This window comes from Artibeus jamaicensis, unplaced genomic scaffold (assembly GCF_021234435.1).
Source record: "Artibeus jamaicensis isolate MK-2021 breed Jamaican fruit bat unplaced genomic scaffold, CSHL_Jam_final contig_490, whole genome shotgun sequence".
Taxonomy (NCBI): Eukaryota; Metazoa; Chordata; class Mammalia; order Chiroptera; family Phyllostomidae; genus Artibeus; species Artibeus jamaicensis.
The window spans coordinates 12,862,299-12,887,944 of NW_026521861.1; the positions used below are offsets into that span (position 1 = coordinate 12,862,299).

The 25,646-nt window shown below is 50.4% G+C and overlaps 1 protein-coding gene across 1 annotated transcript; it reads left to right on the top strand.

Annotated features, from left to right (window-relative positions):
* Positions 1–4,922: 4,922 nt before the first annotated feature.
* Positions 4,923–18,627, top strand: PNLIPRP1 (pancreatic lipase related protein 1). Its single transcript, XM_037132883.2, is given in 13 exon segments — positions 4,923–4,971; positions 5,537–5,691; positions 6,151–6,276; positions 7,896–8,030; positions 9,357–9,436; positions 9,438–9,457; positions 10,924–11,043; positions 11,142–11,261; positions 12,662–12,780; positions 13,687–13,816; positions 15,837–15,945; positions 16,520–16,687; positions 18,564–18,627. Coding segments are annotated over 13 exon segments (1,395 nt in total).
* The last annotated feature ends 7,019 nt before the right edge of the window (positions 18,628–25,646 follow it).

Genomic DNA, 25,646 nt, shown 5'->3' on the forward strand with positions numbered 1-25,646 from the left:
GAAATCATAGTTTCAAAAGAGATCCACGGATTTGTATGAAAATGAATCCTGCCTTAAGTTTCTGAAGCTGAGCAAGATACAAGTTCATTCAGCATATTTTCATTGTTATTGTTTGAAAGCCTCATCTAGAAATCTTTCCATCTGGAGTGAAATGGATTCATCGGTCTAGGAGGCTCTAAAGGAGATACAGTTTAGAGCCCAGTCTTGCTAGGGGCTTAGTCTAGTTGTATCCCCCAGGGCACTTAACAGGAGCCAGTGTAGTAAAGTATAGTGCATATTGGCAAAACGTGGGTGTTAGGAAAGAAGACATGCTTAACAGATGTGGTGTGCCCAAGAATGGTGGCAGTGAGCGCAATGCCAACTGCTCTTTCTGAAACCCAGGGCTGGCTGAGCTCTTCTGTATTAGTTAGTTACCACTGCAGGACAAACCATCACCAAACGCAGTGGCATTAAACAGAAAGCACATTTTAGTAATCTCTGGGTCAGTTGGGTGCTTCTGCTCTCGGCTGGGTTCACTCATGTGTCTGTGGTCAGGGCACGTGGTCTCAGCAGTGGTGTCCCACATACTTGGGGGTCAACTGGCTTTGAGCTGGTCCAAGTGGTTACTCCTAATGTAGTTAATGACCAAATTGAGTCACACATCCACCCAAAAGGATGGGGAAATAGGCTTCAATTGTCGATGAAAGGAGCTGCAAGATCCCATTGCAGAGAGCACAGATGTCTGGTGGGAGTGTGAAGAACTGTGACCACTTTCCCAATTTCTCCATCACCATCTCTAGCCTGTTTCTTCCTCCTAGGAAAGCCTGGGACTGAGGAAGAAACAGCTCAGGTGTCGGAAGGGTTTTCACAGGGACGGGTCAGGTCAGGCTCCAGTCTTTGGCCTGCTACTGCCTTTTCCTCACTGTTCCCATCAGCAGTGAGGATACCTTCTTCGTTCACTCACTCCTGACTTTCTCCATGACAGTGTGTTTCTTGTCAAACAGTTAATGCCAGTGAATGAAGGGTTGCTTCTTCTTGTCTTAACACAACACAACAGCCCTGGCTGGTGTGGCTCAGTGGATTGAGCACAGGCCTGTGAACCAAGGGTCACCTGTCTGATTCCCAGTCAGGGCACATGCCTGGGTTGCAAGCCAGGTCCCTGGTAAGGAACACATGAGGGGCAACCACACACTGATGTTTCTCTCCCTCTTTTTCTCCTTCCCTTCCCCACTCTCTAAAAATAAATAAATAGAATCTTAAAAGACAAAACAACACAACAGTCCTGATCAGATATGCTGATCAGAAAATCCAGTCTCCACAGTCATCATTCACTCTTTTATTAATAGAAGAAAATGTATTAAATTTATTAGGGTGACATTGGTTAATAAAATTACATAGATTGCAAGTGTAGATTACTATAGCACCTCATCTGCATAGTGCATTTTGTGTTCACCACCCAAAGTCAAGTCTCCTTCTGTAGCCATGTATTTGGCCTCCTTTACCCTGTTCTACCTCCCCCCCACCCCCCTTTCCCTCTGGTAGCCGCCATACTGTTGTTTGTGTCTACAACTTTTTGTTTATCTTGTTTGTTCATTTATTGCTTGCAGTTTTATATCCCACATATAAGTGAAATCATATGGTTCTTGACTTTTTCCATCTGACTTATTTCGCTTAGCATGATATCCTCAATATCATTCATTCTTGATAAATCATGCAAATCACCTCTTATTTCAAAGTGTGATACAAATGATGCTTTTAAAGAAATGCGTTCCCCACCAGCACTGAGCCACCAACTCTGCACTTCAGTATGAATTAAGCAGAGCTGGCCGACTTGGAAGTGCTGTTTTCTTACCATAGAGCCGCATACCTCTTGCAGTGGTCGCCCAGCCCACAACTTAGGCTCCATGTTTGGAGGCAGAGGGGTGGGTCCCCTCAGGCTAGTCTGCCCAAGAGGAGCCACTCCCCATTGCTACTAATAAAGGGTCAGCGCCCAACCTAACCAGGCCAATCACCTGGTAATTAAAAATTCTGAGCTGAGATGCACACAGCCAGGGGTCCCTGCAGCAGAATCAGGTCCAAGGCAGAAGGCATCTGAGGATGACTGCAGTCTCCAGGGTGGTCCCATTTCTTGGGCTTCCCCGGGTCTCGTGGTTCAACAATTTCATAGATTCCATGAGATGCCCCAATATTCTTTCAATAAATCTTTGCTTTTTAAAAATGTAGCTAATTAACCAGAAGTATTTTCTGTTGCTTACAACCAATAGAACCATAACATTTCTCCAAAAACTTACCTGTTGAGAGCGAATGTCTGTACTTGCCTATTGTGTCAGGGAATGAGGAAAACAGCCTCAGGCACAGAAACACGTTAAAGGTACAGAGCTCTTGTCTGTGAAACTCAGCTTCAGGGATTTGTCCCACAGACACACCACACATGTGTAAAGGGACCCATGTATAAGAATATTCACTGAGGCGTTGTTTTCGATAGTAAAATGTTGAAACCAAATGTTTGTCAGTGGAGGACACAACAGCTCTGGTCACCTTTAGGTGTCTTCTGCCTCTGACACCCCAGGTGGGGAATTTCCCTCCCGGTGGGCATGGAGCCCACAGATGAACTTGACAGTGAAGTGAGCTGAAAATGAAGCAGGCACAGGGGCCTTACCCACGGGCAAACTGTGCAGGCCATGCATCGTTATTTCTCCTAAACCGAAACTGTGCCCTCCCACCTTTCTCCACCCTGAAATTCACTGAGAATAAGGGTCAAATGCCCATGAACTCCATTCATGGTGCATCTGTTCCTTCATTAATTCATAACCACGTCAGTGCCAGGCACAGTTCCAGCAGCTGAGACACCACCATGGCCAAAACAGACGCAGTCTCTGTCCTCATGGAATTGCATTCTAGGCGGGAGAAGCATTACAACACATAAACAGGCACATAAGACAGATAATTATAACCCGTTGCAAGAGAGCTGAAAAAACAAGCAAGGTGTGGGGTACTGCAGGGCCTGGAGTTGAGCGGGAGGCTGGCAGCGGAGAGATTTCAGGGGTGGCCAGAGGTGGCCCCACTGAAGCAATGGCATTAAAGCTAATTGTTGAGTGATAAGAAGGAGCCAGCCCGATGCAGGTCCAGGGGAGAGAGTTTCAGGACATGAGAAGAGTGAAGCACAGAGGCCCCAGTGGGAAAAGACTGGGTGTGCTGGATGGAGGCCAGCGTGGCCGTGTGTGGAGGACAAAATGAAAAGCAGGGAGGAAAGAGGCCCGCAAGGTGTCAGGGCCACCTGCCCTGTCCCAGAGACACATTTCCCTAGTTACTCACTGTCGGGTTGTCATGAGGCTCCTCCAGGGTCAGCACTGCAATGCCAGAGGAAAAGCTGAGGCCTTCAAGGTCACCAGTCTGTGGGATGTACTCCAGCGGCTCCTTACACCTGGGCAGACCTCCCAGCTTAGCTAGTTCATCACTTAGGTCAAATCAGGTGGCTCAAGTCTGGAAGTTTAGCAAGAACTTTATTTTCTTTTTCAACTTATTATATGTAAATAATATTCTGTGTGGCTCCAGAATATCAACAAATCTAATTGATAACGTGCTCAGAAAACTGAGTATTCAACAACTCCTTGTTTCACTCGGCAGACTTGATTCAAATGCCAACTTATCACTCACTATCTACGTGACTTTGGAGACAATATCTTTATCTCTCTGGGCCTCAACTTCCACATATGCAGAGGGAAGAAAATAATGGTACCTCCTTCATGGGGTTGTTGTGAGACATAAATTAGGTAATACATGCAAAATGCTCAACTGCACACTCTGCATCTTAATAACTGTTGGTGACTATTCTTTGTTACTCTGGGGGAAGCCCTTTCTGTTTTCCTGCCAGGGCACCCTCCCAACTGTCCCCCAGTGTTTTGACTGCTCTGGAGGAGTGTGAATTTTGACAGCAAGGCCTATTTAACTTTGAGGTGGTATAGGGCACCCACGGTATAAGCCACTGAGGGCTTATCTGCCTGTTGTGTGAACTGGCCGGGCTGCTCACAGATGCATGTCTGTGGGTATTTCACGACTTCACAGGGGCCGAATCTCACAGGACAGGTGTGCAACCTTCAGACAACCTGGGAAAACTCACCAGATGTGACTCTGTCTGGCGGCATGGGCTTTTAGAGGCTCCTGAACCCAGCTATTTAAAATTATAGTGGGATAATAGAATACTTAAACCATTAAGCTTTGAGTCGGTTCATTACAAAGCAGTGGATACCTGGGACAGGTGGTTAATAGGGGATTGTGGTCAGAGGCTACTGAAGGGGCCGTGGAATCTGTTTCCAAAGTTCATGTCCTTGGGTATTAATAGACTGCCAGGACCAGAGCCAGAGCCAGAGGCTGAGAGGGGCAGTTTTCCTTAATCAGACACTTCCCTTTAGTTTCCTGTACATGGGGGCATCTCCGTCAATTCTAAGTGGGAAACACTACCTTCTACGATTACAGTTTGCTGCTAGGACCTGAATGGAATTTGGTGATGAAATAAAAAAATTGGAAAGGGGGGCCCACTTGGCTCACAGTTACAGGCACAGGTATGAAGGGACAAGTCTGGGGCTTTTTACCCCCTTTTAATCAATATCCTTGCTTCTTCCCAGGATCCTGGAAAGATGAATTATTAATCTTGTTTTGTGTATTTGTGCAGATTAAAACATTAAGTGCACACCGTGTGTTTTATCTTCACCTGCTGTTTTCTTGAAGCAGTGTCCAAATGATAAAGCTGGAGTATAAATCGAAGCCTGGGCCCTGGGTGCAAAGGGGGAGAGTGGGCCTGGAGCAACCCACGAGGTAAGTCACCGGTGCCAATCTTCTGCCAGCTGGGGAGGAGAGGCCAGGTGAAGAGCCTTGGATTCCCCTGAGCCTGCTCTTTGCTCTGGTAACGCCTGCTGAGACTGAAAATGTCTGAATCTGTTGTAATGGTGAGCATCTGGACCATCGCAATCTTCCTGCTGGGAGCTGTCCAAGGTGAGAAAGAGCACGCGTGTCCCTCGGAGGAACTGGAACCTGACCTCTCAGTGCTGCCACAGAAAGCCTTGAACGTGACCGGGCTGCTAGCACCTTGGGATAAATCGTTCCCCACTGGAAAGAGGCGGGTGGGGTGGACACTCTGCCTGGGACCACGGGTAGTTTGAGGGGGCCCTGCTTCCCAGCCTCTCCCCCGCATCCTGCTTTCATGCCCGGGGCACCCTGGGCCACACTTTTCTAGGTAAAGCATTAAACACCAGCCTGAGTTAACAATGACTTATCAATGCCCATTTTCACATTGGTCAAAAAATATATACCAGAAGAGCTGGGACGAGACACAGGCCTCTGAAGCTTAGAGGGTTGTATCTCTACAGAACCCAGTGGGACTGGTTCCAGGCCCAAAGGTTGGCACTTGGGGGCAAGAAAACATGGGTGGGGCAGAGGTGGGTGTCTTCACAGTCCGCAGACTGTCCCCGGGAGGGGGAGTGACCAGGCCTGAGCAATGGCGACTCCCCACATTCCAGCTCAAGCGTTAATCCTTGAGCAAGCCATCCTTTCTCCGCAGGAAAAGAAATTTGCTATGGTCAGCTCGGCTGCTTTTCGGACTCTGAGCCCTGGGGAGGAACTGCAATCAGGCCCCTGAAAGTCCTGCCCTAGAGCCCCGAGAAGATCGGTACCCGCTTCCTGCTGTACACCAATGAGAACCCAAGCACTTCTCAGGTGGGACCTCGGTCATGTTAGCATCCCTGGCACTGGGTGAGGGGCTGTGCCCGCCCTGCAGGCCAGGAGTTTCTTTTCTCCGTACCACCTTCTCCTTCATACTCAGTGCACCCCACTCCTCCTGCTGCACCCCAAGGCCTGGACAGAGTGGCCTTCAGTAAAAAGGTGGCTTCAATGAATGAGTGTCTCATATTTGCCAGGACCTTTAGCTGGTTATGAGATTCTGGTTTGGGGCCAGAGGCCTTCCAAAGAACCCTAGGAAAGGTATAAAACTCCGTGGAGGCAGTGAGCCATGACTTGAAAAGAGGGAGGAAAGGGGAAGTCAGGGCAAGCTTCATGGAAGAGGAGGCTTTTTTTTTTTTTGCATTGGGAGAACTAGAAAAAGGAAAGAGAGAGGTAATGGAACATCTCTGAGTGGTGAGACTGTGAAAATCTGTAATCCCTCTGCACTTGCCACAGAATCTCCTTCTCTCTGATCCATCGACGGTTGAGGCATCATATTTTCAAACGGACAGGAAGACACGCTTCATCATCCACGGCTTCATAGACAAGGGCGATGAGAACTGGCTGCGGGACATGTGCAAGGTAGGAGCTGCCCTGGTCCCCGTGGCCTGCCTGGGGACTGTCCCTGCTGCCACTGTGTCCTGTAACATCCCTGGCTCCCTTTAAGCAATTGCAGTAAATGAGCTCAAAAAGCAATTAAGTGCTTCTCTTTGAAGAAAGTAAAAATTCCTTTCCACGTTCCTGGACTGCACCTGTAGCCTGAAAAGGTGATGTTTGTTATGTGAAAAACGCCTCCTCACGCTGGTTAAATCAAGGCTCGATATTGTCTGCCCCCATTTTCAGTGAGGGGGCTTGGGATTCCTGGAAAGGGGGAATTGGGTTCTTTTTTTCCCAATATTTCCCTCATCCCTGAGAGTCAGAGATGTACGGTGGTGACCACTGGCGTGAGCATGGAGAGCTAAGAGCGACCAGGTCACTTACAAGGCAGCATAGAAAGTGACAGAATTGTAGGTAACATGTCACCTGTTGGTCAGAAGAATAGGCAACAGAGGAACCCATACATGTTCACACACATGTACATGTCAATAAGACACAGGTGCAGGGATCTGCACAGGTACACACAAGTACACAGAGAATATACCATTATTCTTTCTTTTCACACGTACACTGGTTTAGTCTTTTTTTTTTTTGACACCCAAGAATTCACCCCAGCACACACATTAATAACTCTGACTTATAATGGTGACAGGAAAAGTTATAAACCCAGAAAATCAAAGTTGTTCTGCACTTGGCCTTGGTTTACCAGCATGTAATTCCTGGTACCCGTCTCACCAGTAATAAGCACTTTAATGTATAAACTGTGAGATATCGTTTGTGTCCACATTTTCCAGGTTGTAAGAGATTCCTCATGGTTGCTTTAAACGTAACAGTCCTGAGGAACTGCCTCTTGGAATCTTCGTGAGTGTGGTCACACATATTGGCGTACAGGTGGAAAGACTCAGAGCGGATTTTACACTTGTAGTGCCATTTCAAATTCAAGCTAGCCACGCAGAAACACCCAGAGGGGCTTCTAAGGATATATCAGTCCCTTTAACACTCAGGAAGAAGTTTTCCTTGCAGAATTCTTCAATCTCTTTTAAACCAGTGCAGTTTTATTCTTCAAATACCTGCAGGGCATGTTTTCTCCACAAAACTGGATGCTTTTCTGACTCTAAAAACAGTAATGCTTCCCTCTACCTTCAAACTTCGTCACTGCCCAGTGGGCTGGGCTCAGAGCAAGCGCAGTAATTGGCAGCAGCGTTGCTAAGTGGCCGAAAGGACCCCTGGCAGTGAAATCCACAAAGTCCTTTAGACACTGGCCCTCGGAGATTGCACTCAAGGCTTTTCCTTTTCAAAACGTGGCTCCCCCCCCCCCAAGGATGCGATTGTTTCCCCCACCTCATCAACCTTGTTGAATTTGGCCGGAGAAAACCAGATGGTGGCCAGCTGTTAGTTCGCATACAAGCCACAGAGGGAATCTGCCTTCACCCTGCGGGGTGACTCCTACCTGACAGCAGGAATCATTAAACTCTGGTGGCTCTCAGCACCCCAGCAAGGACAGGACAGGAGCATGGCCAAGAGTAACTGTCAGCAACCTGAGCCCTGGCTGGATGTGGTTCTGTGTGCCCCCGTGATAACAGCCAATGTCTTTCCAACACCAGAACATGTTCAAGGTGGAGGAGGTGAACTGCATCTGCGTGGACTGGAAGAAAGGCTCCCAAACCACCTACACGCAGGCCGCCAGCAACGTGCGCGTAGTGGGCGCCCAGGTGGCCCAGATGATCCACGTGCTCTCGGTGAGTGGACGGCTGGGTGGCCGGGCTGCCGAGAGGGTGGGGGGGGCTGCCACGTGGGCAGGCAGGGCCCCCAGGTCTTGGCTGGGTAGGATGCCTCTGGATTATATACTTGAAGAAGAGCTAGGAAAAACTGATATTTCTCCTAGGGTCTTATTTCTAAAACTCTGAATTTCACACCCGAGGAAGTAAACAATAAGCGCTAACACTTAGAAGGTGGGGAGTTTTATTATCGCCTTCAATTGAGAGGGAAGAAAACTAAAGCCCAGGAAGCTTTACTAGCTTGCCCCCCAAAAATCATACAGCAGGTGAACATGACTTGTCTTTGGCTCCCAGAACATCTAGTTCCGGGGGTCCCCACTATACCAGGTAGACTGTCTTTGGGCAAAAACGCAGCGTCTCCAGGGAGAGCCAACGGAGCCAAAGGGCGGGGCGCACAGTGGGCATGTGCCAGCATGTGCCAGATCAACTGCTGTAGTGGGTCCCATTGATCTTGGGGAATCTCTTTTGGACCAATTAAGTCAGCTGATTCCTCCTGCCTTGGTCTTCCTTTTTCACTGATTCTTTAGGTCTTTCATTCTTTCAGTTAAGTCACTAATTTCTGGTGACTCATTTCCCTACCAGGTAAAGTCCCCAGGCATTCCTGCCTGAAGTCTCGAGGGTCTATAAAAGAACTGATTGGCTCTAACCGCTGCTGCAGCCCTGCAGAACCCAAACCCCAGGCGTTTGCACTACAGACACTGCAGACCAATAACCAGTACATCTGGGTGAACAGCAGTGAGACCAATACGAGCAAACATCTCCTAATTCTGTTATCTGTTTGTTCACCCAATATTTGGGGGTGCAGTGTCAGAAGCTGTGCTAGGTGGTAAAAGGGATGGACGAGGTCCCAGGACATGGAGGTGCTTACAGTGAAGACTTGACAATAGAGCATGGTCAGGATTTTGATGGCGGAAGTACAGGGCTTTATGGAAGCATGGGGGTGGGTGGGGCTGATTTAGATGGGGTTGGGGTGGGGCTGATGTGAGCTGTGTGGATGTGAGCTGAGCAAGTAGTCGCTGAGATGAACAACTATAGGAAGAGCATTCCAAACCAGGCCCAGAGATCAAAAAATTATGACATATTTAAGTGCCTACAAGGTCCACAGAGCGCTTGCTAGAGAAGAGTCTAGAAAAATACGTGTCGAGTCAGGAAAGCTCTGAGGACCTGGTAGTGAGTTTGGCCTTGATCCCAGGGGGAGTGGGAGCCATAGGAAGTCTCAGCAGTGGAGGGACAGTATCAGGCTTGCCCAGCACAGAAATGTCCTAAAAATGCCATCTTCCCCTCCAGACAAACTACAGCTACTCACCTTCCCAAGTTCACCTCATCGGCCACAGCCTGGGAGCCCACGTGGCTGGAGAGGCAGGGAGCAGGCCTGGGCAGGATCACAGGTAAGGCCCAAGGGGCAGGGTCCCAGGGTTTGTCTCCAGCAACCCCACAAAATGGTACAAGGCTCCAGCCCAGCTCAGAACTGGCCCAAAGGAGACTGACCCCTTGGCCTTGGAGTAGTAAGAGTCAGCAGAGAACAGTTCAGAAAGCCCCCAAGCAACCTATCTGTGTGGCAGAGGGGTGACAGCTTCATCCCTCAGTTTCACTTTGCTTCTCCCGCCTCTGTCCCTGCCTCTTCTCTCAAGACGCAGGTATCCTGGCAGTGTGGGTTGCTCAGCAGAACTGGGCACCCGGGGAAATGCCAAGTAAGGCTCGTATGAACATGAGCAAACACAGTTAAGAAGGATCCACATTGTCATTCCTCTTTCCCCTGCTCTTTGAAGTCAAGGGCAGGGGAAAGTACCCTTCTGTTGCCTCTGCTGGTAGAAGAAACCTAGCCAGGGTCATGGCCAGAAGCATCCTGTTAGCTCAAGCAAGGCCTTCGCATTGTAACAATAGCCACAAAATACACCTTTATGATATAATGCTAATATAATTGCTATCGTAAGCATAATTTAAGAGCCCAATTATCCCAAATACTGTACAAAGTGCATTACATTTTCTCATTTAATCCTCAGAACCAAAGAAACAGGCTCAAGGAATTGAGTAGCTTGTCCAAGGTCACATTGCTGACTAGTGGTGGAACTGGGATTCCAACCCAGCTTTGTTGCCATTTGTCTCAAATAAGTCTCTACTTGTAGAAGAACTCTCCCTTTTATAATCAGGGGACAGTGATGTTCATGACTTTTTGGTTGCTCTGACCAAAACTTCCAAAAACTGTTGACAAATCCAGGAGCCCCTCAAAGAAGGACATGTAGTCAGGGGGACATAATAATAATTTTACTTATCTACTCATGGTGATGTTCCAGGCACCATGCTAAACGCTACATGTATGAACTCATTTATCATATAACAGCCATATAAAATAGATGCCATTATTAACCCCATTTCAGAGATGGAGAAACAGAGGCACAGTAAAGATCAAATGATTCACCCAAGATCATGCAACTTGCCCAAGAAGGAGCTGAGTAGGAATCTGGGGCCATGCAACCCAGTCCTGGAATCTTATTCTTACCTATGGTACCATACTGCTTTGTTCCTTTCTTCTTCAAATTTGGGAAGTGAAAAGAATGTTGAAGAAGAAAGATACATACGTAAACGGGAGCATCTGATGTAGAAAATTAAGTCCTTGCTCCAAAACCATCTAAATTTCTTTGTTCATCTGCCCTTCCCTACCAGGCCACCAGAGCCCTCCCGTAACGAGCAACATTGAGACTGCGTTCCCATGCTCACCACCCAGGGCCTGGCGCTGACGCCTCCGGGTTGTGGCAGCTCTTCAGTTAGAGCACAGCCCGAGCAGCTGTGCACCTTGGTCCCGCGGGCACCCTCAGCCAGGCCTGCCGTTTGCAGCACTGCCCCTGTCTTTTAGGGTTGGATCCCGTGGAAGCAAGTTTCCAGGGTACTTCCGAAGAGGTTCGCCTTGATCCCTCCGATGCCACCTTTGTGGACGTGATTCACACGGATGAGGCTCCTCTGATCCCCTCCCTGGGTGAGGCCAACGATGCTCCAGCCCTGAGCACATGCAGTGGGGTTTTGCCCAGGATTGCCTGGTGCTATCAAACGCTCATGGCTTTCCAAACATTTCAGGTTTTGGATCGAACCAGCTGATGGGTCACCTTGACTTCTTCCCCAATGGAAGGGAAGAGATGCCGGGGTGCAAGAAGAACGCCTTGTCACAGATTGTGGACCTAGACAGCATCTGGTCAGGTAAAGCTAGAGTGAAACAAACCGTAAAAAATAAAAACAACCTACTCCTTAAAAATATGCAGTCCCCCCTCCCAGACCCAGTTCTGAAAACTATAGCTATGCATCATTTGTTATATCTGAGCTCCCCCGATTGTGTACTTCCTCACAACATTGTTGTGGTGTCTGGAGTGTACAAGCAACAAAGAATTACCAAGCCGTTGCTCAAAGCTATGGCTCCAATGATAAATGGGTAGTTACACATAGCAAAGTATAGAAAAATCATGAAAGTAAACATCCCGGCTCTAACAGGAGGTGTCTACCAGTTTCTCCCATGGGAGTCAGTGATATGCTTCGAGCTTGTGCGACTGGCTTCATTTCAGTAGCCAAAATAAGAACATTCCCGGCATTTCCATGGCAAAGCATCAGCACCAGTGTGAATGAGAACAATCACACTTAAGGGAGGTTAGAGCGAAGACTGTGCTCTTCAAGGTGGTTAGTCTTTACCCTTGATCAAGTGCACCGGAGTAAAGGGCACTCTTTGGACACAGCTCTGACTCTGTGTTGAATGATGTCGCGAGTACAATGGACAGGTGAATGTCTCTGGCCAGACTCACCATTTACCACCACACAGGTCAAAACCCTTAGTGACCAAATCTTCCAAGTAGAGATTTTTACTGGATTCAGTCAAAATGACTTGGTAAGTGTGGATGCTATTGAAGCAAATGTTAAGGACAAGACTTGTAGGGTTGTCTTTTATAGCCGTATGAGGGTTCGCATGGACAGGGTGGCCAAAACTCTGCATCAGTAGTGGCCAGCCAAGGTCAGCCCAGGCCTGGAAGGTCTGAATGTTACTTGGCGGGAGTTACGAAAGCCAAGGAAGCTGATAAGGAGTGAGAAGCACTGAGAGTGATACTCACATAAAGCCACCCAAAATGCTCAACCTTCCTTTTTATTTGCATGAAAGTGTTGTCACCCTGGTTTTATCATGTCTGCGAGGTCAGTGTCAGATCTGGTTGTCTCTTCAAGGACCTGCAGGTTGGTGCCTGGAACACCGGCTGGTGGAGGGTAGAGGCAGGGATTCACGAACAAGATGGGTTGGCTTTACTTCCCAGCTTTGCCATTTTCTAGCTGTCATCTGACATCCGAGTCTGTAGTCTATATCTTTCTGTTATTAGGGATGGCGTGGAATATACTTTGGTAAGTACTTTGTGATGGACCATAGATGTCAAGCTCTCAGAATGTTGGCTGTACTGTATGTTACCTATGCTGATGCAGCTGGATTTCAGACTTACCTTAAATCTCTGAAAATGTACTTTGAGGTGGTTAGCATCCATCCACTTTGCATCCATCCCATTTGAAGAGGCAAGAAGTCATCACAGCTCCCTGACCACCTGTATCAACTTCTTCACTTGTTTCCCCAGGAACCAGGGACTTTGTGGCTTGCAATCACCTGAGAAGCTACAAGTATTACTCAGACAGCATCCTCCACCCCAACGGGTTCACTGCATACCCCTGCGCTACCTACAAGAACTTTGAGTCTGTAAGCTATGGTCACACTCTGAGTGAGCCCCGCTGCAGCACTGCTGTCCAGCTGTGTCTGGGATCTGCAGTACCCGCTCACCTTTATCTGCCAGCCCCTGCTTGTTTTAGATGGCCCCTCAGAGTTTCGTGGTCCTGGAGAGGGGAGGGAAACCAAACTTTAGGTAGGCAGCGGCTAGAATTCTACATGAATCATGAGGATGAGGAAGACTCTGGAAAAACAGAGAAAAGGGCAGTTAATACAACAATCTAGTAAGGCTTCCTGTAGGAGGCAACATTTGAATCTGGCTTGTAAAATCATTAGGTTTTGAAGGAAGAGAAGGAGTGCACGTGTCTGGCCAGGGCGAAGCAAGAATAGGAGGACGTATGAGAGATGAACTCAGACACCAACAGGAGGAAAGGCGGCTGCTGGGCTTCACATGCCAGGCTGGACTTTGTGCCTGTGCAGCCGGCGACAAGGGGGGAGAGATGGAGAGAATGGCGGTCTGGAGCCTGCCTGTTCTGACAGTGAGAGCCAGTGGGAGCCTCTCAACTCCACGTTCTGTGACAGCAGGTTGGCAGCCTGAAAATGGCCACAGTCAGAGTGTTAACGCCGTGGAAATTGGCAAACACCACAATCAGGGACTTTTTTAGTCCCAGAGTTGGCTGTTAATCATTCACCAACACATCATTTGATACAAGGTATAATTGTATCAAATCTAGGGCTCAGTATTTTCTCAATATGGGCATCCAGGTTTTCTAAAGCTCCCCAAGCAATTACAATGTGATGCACATCAGGCTCGGGAAGGTAAGTGAGACGTCGGTTACCAACGAGGAAGCTCAGACTGTAGGAAAATTGCTCCCCTGTTGTATGGATCTTAAAAAGACAAATTTGCTCCTCCCGGCCTGCTCTATCTCTGCTCATTAGAACAAGTGCTTCCCCTGTCCGGACGAAGGATGCCCACAGATGGGCCACTATGCCGACAAATTCGCTGGCAAGACGAGTGAAAAGCAGCAGAAATTTTTCCTGAACACAGGCGACTCCAGCGATTTTGCACGTAAGTTGCACTTAGACTTCCCCTTCCGGGTAAAGAAAGTTTCATTTCTGTTGGAAATGAAGGGCTTGTCTCTGGCCTGAAATATTTGTGGGCATGTTTTTATCATCTTAGAGAAAGACACCCCCCCCCATCCCAAACTGTCCTATTTAGGGCTCAGCAGGGGATTTAGAAAGAGTCTGCATTCCTTTCCTTGTATTTCTATGGCATGAAATGAGTAGAAGCAAATAGCTAATGTGATAACAGCAGTTTGCCTGTCTCCGGGGCCAGCTACCCTGGATTTTTACTGCTCCATAGTCCATGGTCCCCTTTCTATTTTCACTTTTTAAATAAAATTATTGGGGTGGCATTGGCTGGTAAGATTATAGAGGTTTCAAGTGTACAACTGTGTGATTTTACGATGCATGACCTGTATGTTGCACTAGGTGCAAACCACCCACCGTCAGACCTTCTGCCATCACCACGTATTTGACCCCCTTTGCCCCTAAGATTGTATCACATGCACCTGTTCTTCTATTTATTCAACAAACATTTATTTGGTACCAGCTCTTCACTGGGCTGGGCCCCTTAAGAAGCTCCACTCCAATCTCCCTGCCCACCTCAGCACCCCCAATCCACACGTGCCTGGTGCTCAGCGGCTGCCCCTCTGGTGGACGGTGGGCAGGAACCAAGAAGGGGTGATTTCTCTAAAAACTCTGCTGGATGGACGAGGTCATAGGGTAAAAACAGGGCATGTTTAGGTCACCTGGTGCCACCCTGCCCATGATGGTTCCCTGAGATGTTTCACTATAAAAAAGACTGTATTGTATAAGTATAGACATATAATACATGTTTTATGTAGTCAAGCCAGGTTTATCGAGGTATAATTTTTGTATAGCAGAATTCACCCTTTTTAGTGGATAATTCCATGAGTTTTGATAAATGAATGGTCCAGTGACCACCTCCACATTGAAGATATGGAGCATTTTCATCATTATAAAAATGTTTTTAGAGACATTGGTTAATTAGTCCTTCCACTGATGCAGTGATGCATGAAGTACTTGCCTATATTCTATCGGCAAATTAAGCATTCAAAAGCTATATACTCATTCCCCAGACAACATCTATTTGTGAGCCACAGACGATGTTGGACAGCGGGGGTCTGGGGAGCGAGGCGTGCTGGGCACGGACTGTGCAGCACAGCGGAGGAGACGGACACTGAGCCAGCAGCAGAGTGTTGGGCCTGGCAGGCGGCTACGGCAGCTCTGTGGGCCGGAGGGCCTGACCCCGCCAGAGGGAGGAGCAGGGATGACTTCTCTGAGGACATGAAGGACAAGTGGGAATGAAGCAAAGGATGCGTGTGTTTTACACGTGTGTTTATACAAAGAATGCGTGATGTGTGTGTTCATACATGTATATGTGTATATGTGTATGTGCATGTTACTGTGTGATCTCATGTACACAGACTTCATGTGTATGTATGTGTGGGCACTGAGACAGCTCTCCAGGTATAAATCTGTGAGGCAACTCAGTGAGGTCTGGCCTCACTCTGTGCCAGACCCTGCTCAGGCCCTGGGGGTGCAGAGATTAGACAGAGAACCTGTCCTCAGGGGTCACCGGGCCACATTCCTGAGCTACAGCCCCAAGTGAGGGGAGGCCCTGTTCTTTCTCTTTTCACCTTAAGCCATTGTACAATCAGTCCAGAGCAGAACTCTCCTGAAGAACTTTCTGCAATGCTAGAAACATCTGTGCTGTCCATTACAGTCGTCATGAACCCCGTGTGGCCACTGAGCACTCAAAATGGGGCTAGTGAAGCTGCTGAACTAAATTTTTAGTTTGATTCACCTAATTTGGATTTAAGCGTGAGCAGCCACGTGCGGCAAGTGGCCCTTTTGCTGGGCAGTGCAGGTCGGGAGGGAGACACTGCCCTGTACGTGTTTCCCCGCGTGGTCTGGTTGGAGTTATGGACTGACCTGTAGACTGTCTTACACTGGAGTGAAGACACTGTTTTGAGTGAACCGAGCTGTTTTCCCCTCCTGTGCAGGCTGGCGATACGGCGTGTCTGTCACGATGTCTGGGAGAACGGTCACTGGTCAGGTCAAAGTTTCTTTGTTTGGAAATAAGGGAAATACTCACCAGTTTGACATCTTCAGGTAAATGTCCCATTTTGGTGCCACATGTCATTTGATGGAATGCACGGCCTTCAATCCGTGCATTTAAAGGCTCATTGTTTCCTTACCTATGGATGAACTTTAAATTCTTCCCTTTGTGCGCTGAAGTTAACTTCGGGCTTCTGCTAACAACTTTTCTTTTCTCTTTTATAAATCCAGGTATTTCATTCTCTCTCACTCATAGATCATATTTTTTAAAAAAATAAATCTAATTATTACCTAGATACCATGTTATATAATTTGCATAGTAACATGTGTTTGTTATGTTAAACCAGATGAATAATGTTATTATACAAATAATTCTTTCAGAAAGAATAACATGAAGGAATTACATAATTTTCTATAAGAAAGTTTTACAGAGAAATTAACCTAAGAGTGAGTAACTAATATTTAAAGAACAGTTTGACTTCTGGCTTTTCTATTTCTCCATTTTTTTATTTGGGAACTACTTTGGAAAAGTAATCTCATTAATTCAGAGTAGCTAAGAGTGGTGCGGCCTTATACAATCCTTGGAATTTGTTTCTATGAATGAAAATGTTCCTATTTCTGTTTCAAGGGGGATTATCAAGCCAGGCTCCACCCATTTCAATGAGTTTGATGCAGAGCTGGATGTTGGAACAATTCAGAAAGTCAAATTCCTTTGGAATAACCACGTGGTAAACCCAACGCTCCCCAAGGTGGGCGCGTCCCAGATCACCGTGCGGCCAGGAGAGGGGAAGACAGTGTACGTATCTGGCGGGCCCGTGCCTCAGGGTGTTCGCAGCGATTCCTGTTTGTAAGGAAAACTCATCCCAGAGGGTCAGGTTATGGGTCAGCCAAAAAGCCAAGCAAATCTACTCCTCTGGGGCCTTTCCCCCCAGCCAATGAGTAGCTAAAAGGGAGCACAGAACAGTTCCTCTAGGAGCACGTTGCCGAGGGTTCTCAGCACTGTCTGTGGGGGTGCAGCGGACACGAGCCCCCCTCAGCCCCAGCCTGCACGGGGCTCCCCGCGGCCTCATCAGTGCCCAGCTGCAGCTGCAAGGGGCTGCCTGCAGCGAGACCACCTGCAGTGCCAGCCCCTCTGCCCTCCCTGCCTCATGGCCACAGTTTGGGGAGTAAAACAGCTGAATTCGTCCAGTTGTTCAAATAATGTTGCTGTCATAAAAACAGCCAGTAAGTAACAATTTTAAAAGTCACCATCATCATCATTAAGAGGCTAAAGAAAATCAAATTATGCTCTGCCCTCTTCTCAGACCCCCCTGAGACCATTTGTCACTTCTTTGGGGTTTCACGTCCTACGAAGGAACGTGCTGGCTAGAATTCCCTTCTACGACGTGGTACGAAGAGAAATATGGCTCTCCCCACCTTTACCCACCTCTCGTCCTTCCTCCCTGACTTTACTGAGCACCTGTTGTGTGCCTAAGTGGCAAAGAGTTGGGGGTACAAAGACGGTGTTTGCTCACAAGGAATTGACCATGTAAAAACTAGATTTGTGGTTCCTGTGGAAGGTAAAATGACAGGTGGAAAACCTTGCCCTGAGGATCCCAAAGACAGTGGCTGAGGAGGAAGCAGAGGGCCCAGGGCAGGCAGTGGCCGAGGGAGGCAGGGCACAGGGGCATGTCTTGGGCTGAGGGATTTCCCTGGAAGGGCACCAGCAGGGATGATGGGCTGTGTGAGTGGTGGGGAAGGCCAGCCTGCTGTCATGCAGGGAACCGGGGAAATGCTAAGGAGGTGACAGTTGCAGCTCCCAGGAAAGACAAATGAAATGCAAAGGACAAAGTGTGGAAGGCCAGAGAGGGGTAAGGAAACTGGACAAAGGCCTCAGGGCTCAAAGACGGTGAGTGAGGCCTGAGACAAGTCATGGTTCTTGGAAGAGCCGTGATAACAACCACTTAGGTCTGTGTCATTTTCACTCCTTCAAAGTCATTTTGCATCTATGGTCATGAGATGTCTCGTTACTGACCTGGGGTCTCTGGGAGCAATGCCCACTTCTGTACATGGAGACCAAGCCCGGAGACTCAAGTAGCCAGCCTTGTGTCACTGCTGGAAGGCTGGGAGGGGAGAGCCCGGGGACAAGGGCAATTCTGGAAGGCAAGGCCATAGAAAATGCGGACTGTGGCATCAGATGTTTGCTTCTGGGTTCTTCTGCTTGCTAACTGAGAGTCCTCTGGGCCTCGGTTCCCTCTCCTGTAATGTAAGACTGCACTAATACCAGTTACTGTCAGTGTCTGCAGCTAGGAAGAGCTCAGTATATTGCAGCGAGGTCCCCAGGGCAGCCGAGCCCAGAGTCAGTCCTTCTGTGCGCCAGTGTGTACCCCAGTGTTTGTGAAAGGCCAGCGTGTGCTTGGGGAGACGGAGAGCAAGAGCGGCCCCATCACTGCCCCTGTCCGGACGGACTGGGGGCCCAGAGACCAGGGCCACTTCTGAGCAACAGCTGGCCTGTCCTAGGGCCCGGCTGCCTGTCACACTGGCAGCTTCGGAGGCAGTCAGTTCCCCAGTCATTGGTTGAACCTGTAACCCCATGGCTTGTGAATTGTAAATCTGCAAATTCCTTTGCGTACCAACCCCAATCACCAAGTAAGGATGTCTAACACTTAAAAACGATTCATTTTTCTCCACAGGTACAGCTTCTGTAGCCAAGATACCGTGAGAGAAGACGTCCTGCTCACTCTCACGCCCTGTTAAACTCCAGGCACAATTTGGTCACTGCGTTAACATGAATAAAATCCGTCGATGCATCTACCTACTCGGTCTGTCTCTGACGCCAGCTGCCCCCTTCAGGGGTGTCCAGGAATTGAACATTTTTAAATGCCCTAGCTTCCTGAGCCATGTGCATAGATTTGGGTCTCTGGCCATGAACTTGGATCACACGCCTTTCCCCCCGCCTTCCTTAGTCCTCACGGCCACGGTTTTCTCCTCACCTGAGGGGGGAACAGCGAACCACAGAACTAGGGGCAGGTGTGTGTGCTCGGCAGAGCCTCTCATCTTACAGGCGAGGACACTGAGGCTCAGACGGGGGGCAGGGGGGTTGGGGGGTTACTGATCAAGCACACAGGGTGAGTCACTGTCCCGGCAGGACTGAGGGTCAGGCCCCTGACCGAGACTCCAGGGCTTCTCCCTAACTCCACCCCCACCTTGAGGGGTCATGGAAAGACTGCTAGGATGTGGCCTCTTTGTCACAGTAACTCTGGCGGTGATGGAACCACTTGGTGGCTGGTTCTTGGTGAGGTCTCGAGTGCCCCAGTGTCCAGAGACTGTGCTGGGCACATTGCATCGTGTAAACAGGCTCCAGCCCTGACTCACCCTGGCCGGGGCTGCTGCTGGCAGGTGCCGCCCCAAAACAGGGCTCAGCACTGAGGAAGGATGGAGACTTCTCTGTCATTCTGTGGTCTGAAGCCACCATGGAACCCTCGGCCGGGCAGACCTCACCAGGGCCCCACCACACAGGTGTTCTTCAGCCAGGAGAGGAGGGTGTTCTTCAGGGTGGCCCAGCATGTCCCACCATCATCCCCAGGGGGCTCTGCAGGTCCGGGAAAGTCACCTCCTTCCCCAGAGTGTCCCCTCTTGGCCACCAGGCCTCTCACCCCACACGGCAGTCTCAGTGCCCAGCCTCTGTTCCTGACCATGGGTGTCACGTCACACTATTACTGTGTTTTGAACTTGAGTGTGAATGAGCTCCGACTGTTCCTGAGACGGATGTTATAAGGACTAAAAGAGCAACTCTAGTAAGGACCTCATAGTGAAGGGCACAAGGTGAGTGCTCAACGAACAGTGGTAATGACAAGGGTCGGGGTGGGGTAGGGGCCCCCTCGTCGCAGTTCTGCCCCCCGGCCCTGGCCATGAACCCACACTCTGGCCAGGGCAGCACCACATTGGCCTAGAGCTTAGTCAGTGGAACACAGACCTGCTGGCGCTACTGAAACACAGCTCTGTGCTGGCTCTGGAGAGGAAAGCAGTCGTCATCACTGATTCAGTCGTGCATGGTTGGGGGGGGGGGGGTGCCTGGCACCTGAATACACACCCCTGCCCAGTGCAGCGAGCATGGATGTCCCGGACCGGGTGGCCCAGAAGAGGAGGAGCAAGACGGGGAAGGCTCTGCCTCGCCATCTGTGCTAGGCCGAGACTTGCATGAAGACTGCAGGCTGGGAGGCCAGCTCAGAGGAGGAGGCCCCTGCCAAGCGAGAGGAGAGAGGACTGTAATGGAGGGGGTGGGACGGGTTGGCCATGAGTGAGAGCCCTCCTCCCCGGTCAAGGACAGCGTGTCTCCCCTGCTGCCTAGAGGAACTGCTATGGCCAATGACTCAGAGGAAACAATTTTATATACTTATTTTTATTAAGATTTCATTTATATGTTTAGAGAAAGGGAAAAAAGAGGGAGAGGGACATCAATGTGAGAGGCATACGTCAATCAGCTGCTTCTCACACATGCCCTGACCAGGCCTACAACCTAGACACATGCCCTGACCAGGAATCGAACCGGTGACCTTTTTGTCTGTGGGATGATGCCCAATCCACCGAGCCACACTAGCCAAGGCAAGGAAAACAATTTTAAAAGAGGGAGGAAACTGAGAAGAGTGTGCAGTGTAGGAAGCAGAAGCCACCTGGGGGGCGGGGGGCTCCCCAAGGCTGTGGGCCACACCGTAAGCGCTCCGTGCAAGCATTGCCCGGAGCCTTGGGTGTCTCGGGGGACCTGGGTCTTGACTGCAGGTACAGCGGTGGCCATGTGCCCTGGGACAGGCAGCTGGACTGGGGCCAGGCTCTGCTCTCCTCTCCCGAGTCCCTTTGCTTGAATGGGTGTTGGTCCTGTTATCAGATGTGCAGCCGAGCAAACTGCCAGGAGGGCAGGGAACAACGGCAGGTTCTGAAGTCAGCGCCGTGGACCTGGGCTGCGTATCAGAGTGGCCGCAGAGCCTCCACTGCCCACCACCGCCGGAGAGGCCAAGCTCAGCCCCTACGTCCACACCCCTAACGCACCGCCCACCGCCACCGGAGAGGCCAAGCTCAGCCCCTACGTCCACACCCCTAACGCACCGCCCTGGGAGGTGGGGAGTTTGGGGCTCTCTGTGGTTACTCTGGGGTACACCTGCGGTGTCCACGCAGCTTAGCCCAATCTGGTCAGATTTCCAGATTTCAGAGGCTACACGGGGCCACTTTGATTGGGCTTTGGTTTTGTTTTGTTTCTTTTAATACCAAAGGTAGGATATGTTTAGAATGCATACGGGTGAAGCCTTTGGAGCGATGGAAATAAGCCACCTTTCTATTCAGTTTATTAACCTAAAACTCGAGGGACCTGGAGTTTGGTTGAAAACAATAAAAAAAGGCCTTGAGCTGGAAGTCAGGAGGCTAGCCGACCCAGGTGACCTTGGGCAACGATTTCTGCCTCTCTGGGCCTCAGCTTTCTCATCTGTAAAATGGAGGCAACAGCCCAGCCCTGCCTTGCTGGTATCGTGGGCTTAAGGCTCCAACAAAAGAATCAACGGCACCGTGGAAACAGTTAGTGAGTATTAAGGTGAGTGAGGCAACCCAAAGACTGTGGCCACACTCTGGCGCCAGACCCAAAGCTAAGAAGAGGCTGTAGGCATGCAGAACATTGGGTTCCTGGGCCCAAAGCCGTGCTTATTAAGGTGGGCTTTGTGCCCCTCAGCCCAGGACCTGCATATTCACCTCAAGCTCCATAAGGCTGGCCCTGCCCTCTGGGACATCCCCAGGCACAGGGCCAAGCAGAAGCACGTTCCATCCTAGCAGAATCACCTGGGAGCTTAAAGGAAAAAAGGGGATGGGGCCATCCCAGGCCCCTGGCTGACCAATTCAAGAACGAGCCCGCAGGTGGTTCCCCACGGCCCTGCTGAAACACAGCGTCTCAGAAAAACTCCAACAGGAGCCCAGCTCCCAGCGATGTAGACGTTCTCTCCTCGGAGAATTCATTCATTTCGTGTTTTTGCTTTCATGACAATCCACAGGTTAACCAACTAGAGACGAAGCCTTCTTATTCCCTGGTACGTGGGACGTAAGGCAAGGTGAGTACAAGTCCCGGGGGTGGTGAGAATCCTTAGTGAGGGTGGTGTCCCTGGATTTCCTCAGGTCTGAGGATCCTTAGGCCCTGGGACCGAAACTGGGGGCGTCATGCCCAGGGTCACAGGCTTTGGGAGCAGAGGGTTGGCTCCAGCACCTGTAATGGAGAAGCCAGCATGGAGGAGAGGGAGGGACGGAGGAGGACCGAGCCTGTGGAGGGGAGACCTGAAAGGGGGGCTCCGGGGGCAGGTTCCTCAGGGGCGATGGAAGTGCAGCCCACTCCCTAGCAGGGGCAGGGAGAAAGCTGGTTCATTCCAGAACAGTGAGTCTTCCAATTCAGTGACTGCGAGGCAAGGCGGTGGCAGAGGTGAAGCTGGGCAGAGGCCACAGGGTGGCAGTGTTGGTCAGCTCAGGCTGCCAGAACAAAGTGCACCCACTGGATGAGTCAAACAAGAATTTATTCTCTCACAGCTCTGGAGGCTGGAAAGTCCAAGGCCAAGGGTTGGCAGGCCTGGTTCCTCCTGAGGCCAAGAGGAAGAACCTGTTCACGCCGCTCTCCTTCTGGGGGTTGCTGGCTACCCTGCCACGTCTCGGCTTTGGAAGCATCGCCCAGCTCACTCCCTTCATGGTCACCAGACAGTCTCCCTGGGTGCCTGGCCCTGTGTCCAAATTCACCTTCTCTATGAGGACACTGGTCAGGTTGAATTGGGACGCATACTCTTGACCTCCCTTTTCCTGTATAAAGACCTCGTCTCCAAATAAGGTCATATTCTGAAGTCCCAGGGGTTCGGACCCCCAACATATTTGGGAGGAACATAACTCAACCCATAACAGGGGCCAACTTTGTCTGCCTGGTTCAGGAGCTTGGATTCCACCTAAATTTGGACCCCTTTCCACCCAGTACCCCCAAGTTATTCTCTGCAGATAAAGCCCAAACGACAGAGCCTGGGCACAAGCCCTCCCTCCTATGCTTTTTCTTCGTCGGCAATTATGTAGTTATTTGTAGGCAAAGAGTGTCTGTGCCCTGTGGGACCATCAGCCGCATGAGGATGGGAGGGAGGGTGTCTGTTCGCCGCAGCACCCTCAAGGCTGGAAGAACATCCCCCACGGTGCAGCCGCACAGAAACAGACCTGAATGAGCGAACAAACACATGAAAGGTGCATCTGAGGACATCAGGGAGCCACCGCAGGGTTAAAGCAGGGAGGAAGCTGTGGGGGAGGACGACCAGAGGGGACAGGGCAGGGGAGTGGAGGGGAGGGAACACGTCAGAGAAGAGGTGTTGAGGAAGAGGAACAAACTTCCAACAGGCCTGAGGATGCAGGATGAGGACCCAGCCACCCCCATTGCCCAGGCTGCCCCCAGGCGCTGGCCCTGCCACCTGCGGACATGTGACAGTGAATGACTTTTCCCACAGGTGCTGGCCTTCCCTGGCTTCTCAGGGCACACAGCTGGTGGAATCTCAGAACTTTAGGTCCCCAGAAAGGAGGGCGATGCTGAGCTGGCCCTGTCTCGGTGGGCAAATGGGAGACAGCCTGGAGCCCCTCCGGCCTGCTCTGGGCCTCCTTGCCAAAGAGCCAGGCAGGCTCAGGGCTGCTTCGGACTGGTGACTGTGGGGGGGTGCCCAGCCCTCCTGGGGGCCCAGCTTTACGCAGGGACAATGTTCCTAAATCAGTGGCCTAGATTCCACCCAGATCACAGGTCATCAAACTGAGACCTATAAGAAAACATTAGCACCAGAACAAGAGGTGGAGCCCTGAGGTCAAGGCCTGCTCTTCCACTTGACCTTGAACTAAACCCCTTAATCGTTCAGGGCCCCACTGGTCCTGGCTGTAAAATGGGAATAAACAACGTGCTCTATTTCTTGAGCATCTTACAGCTCTGAGAGCTGTGGTTTGACCGCTGTCATTTCCTTCCAGGATGGCTTTCGACCCAAACACCACCTGATTCCTTTCCGATGCTCAGCTTTCTCGTGGCCAGCACCTGCCCTTGAGATCACATTCCCCAGATGTGTTTGTTCAGCTTGTTTCTCATTACCTGGGGACATGTCACCTCCTGGGTGATTTCTGATCCTCTTTGAAATGGGGGGGGGGGATGGTGTGTTTCTGCAGGCATAGAAAGGTAGAGTCTTTAGGTCTCAGTCTCCAAAATTTCTTATAGGACCCCAGATTTGCCAAGGACCTTAAAAGTAGATCATCTAATCAACACTCACCTGAGGCTTGGCTTCTGTCTACCTCTGCTCAAGTCACAATGTCATCTACGTGAGGAGGGGGTCACTCCCCACCAGCAAAGCCCACAGGAAAAAATTTGATTTCCCAATGATTCTAACCCTTGGAAAGCTTTTCCTTACATTGAACAAATCTGCCTCACTAAGGCCCTCAAGGACAGGGGTGACCGCGATCTGACCTTGGCATTTACAACAGAGCCTGGTGACCTGGAAATAACAAGAATTGAACTAACACCCTCCCCTCCTCTCCAGCCCTGCCCTCTGGGGGTGGCTGCAGACCAGATACAATGTCACTCAAGTTGAGTTCCCTGGTTCCTTGACTCATCTGTAGCTGGAACCTGGAGGGCATGGGTGACGGGACCCACTGATTACCTGAAGGTAACTTACTGAACCTTGGGCAAAAAACTACAGCCAAGTCCCAGAATAGATTGGCTGCTATTGGTGTGCGTTACAAAGCCAAAAGCCCAACAGCTACACAATCCCAAGCCCTTTCCTAATATGAACAGAAATCCTCACGAGGAATATGGAGTCAGGAGAGGAAGGTGCCCAAAACCTAGCTCGTCCCCACCCCCAGACGGACCACAGGCCTCTGAACCACACCCTCTCTCAGGGGGCGTCCACCGGCCAGCTGTACCTGTCAGGAGCCCCAGTGGCAAAGAGCTGGTCCCCTCAAAGGGCTCTCCAAGGGCCTCCGTACAGAGGTGTCTGTAAGCATTAAGGAAACCCACCGGCAGTCCTGCAGCACCCGAGACTGGCAGCAGCCAGGAGCTCTGGCAGCCCTGGGGCCTGAAGCCTGGAGGGAGGGAGCTGTCAGAAGAATCTGGAAGGCGCTGGGGCCAGGGGAGGGAGCTGCTTGAGAGGAGCAGCTCTCCTCAGGAGAGAAGTGCGGACATTTCCCGAACACACAGAAGGGAGGGAGTCTGGACAGACTAACCAAGGGCTGTCAAACTCATTTTCAGTGGGGGCCACGTCAGCCCCATGGTTGCCTTCAAAGGGCCGACATAATTTTAGGACTGAATTAAGTAACTACTCCTTAACTGTTGAGGCGTTGAAATTACATTCGGCCCTTTGAAGGCAACTGCAGGGCTGATGTAGCCCCGGTAAAAATGAGTCTGACACCATTGCTCTAACCTCTCCTTCCCCACCTCCGATCTCCTGGAGGTGCCTGGGCTGAACCCAACCAGAAGGCCAAGGGCAAGCAGTGCAGAGAGGCCGCAGGAGCATCCTCCAGGACGCGGGGCCGGGAGGAGAAGGGAGGAGAGATCTGGAAGTTAGCCAACCCGCGGACCCTAACTCTTTACCATGCCCTTTGGGGTGCAGTGTTACCAGACTTTGCCTCCTTCCCCCTCCCCCTTGAGCCCCTCTCCCTTGCTCAGTGAGCTCCAGGTACACCGGCCGGGCTGGCCTTGTGTAGTTTTGGGGAAGCACCCATCCCTGAGTCTCTGCATGTTCTGCTCCCTCTTCCTA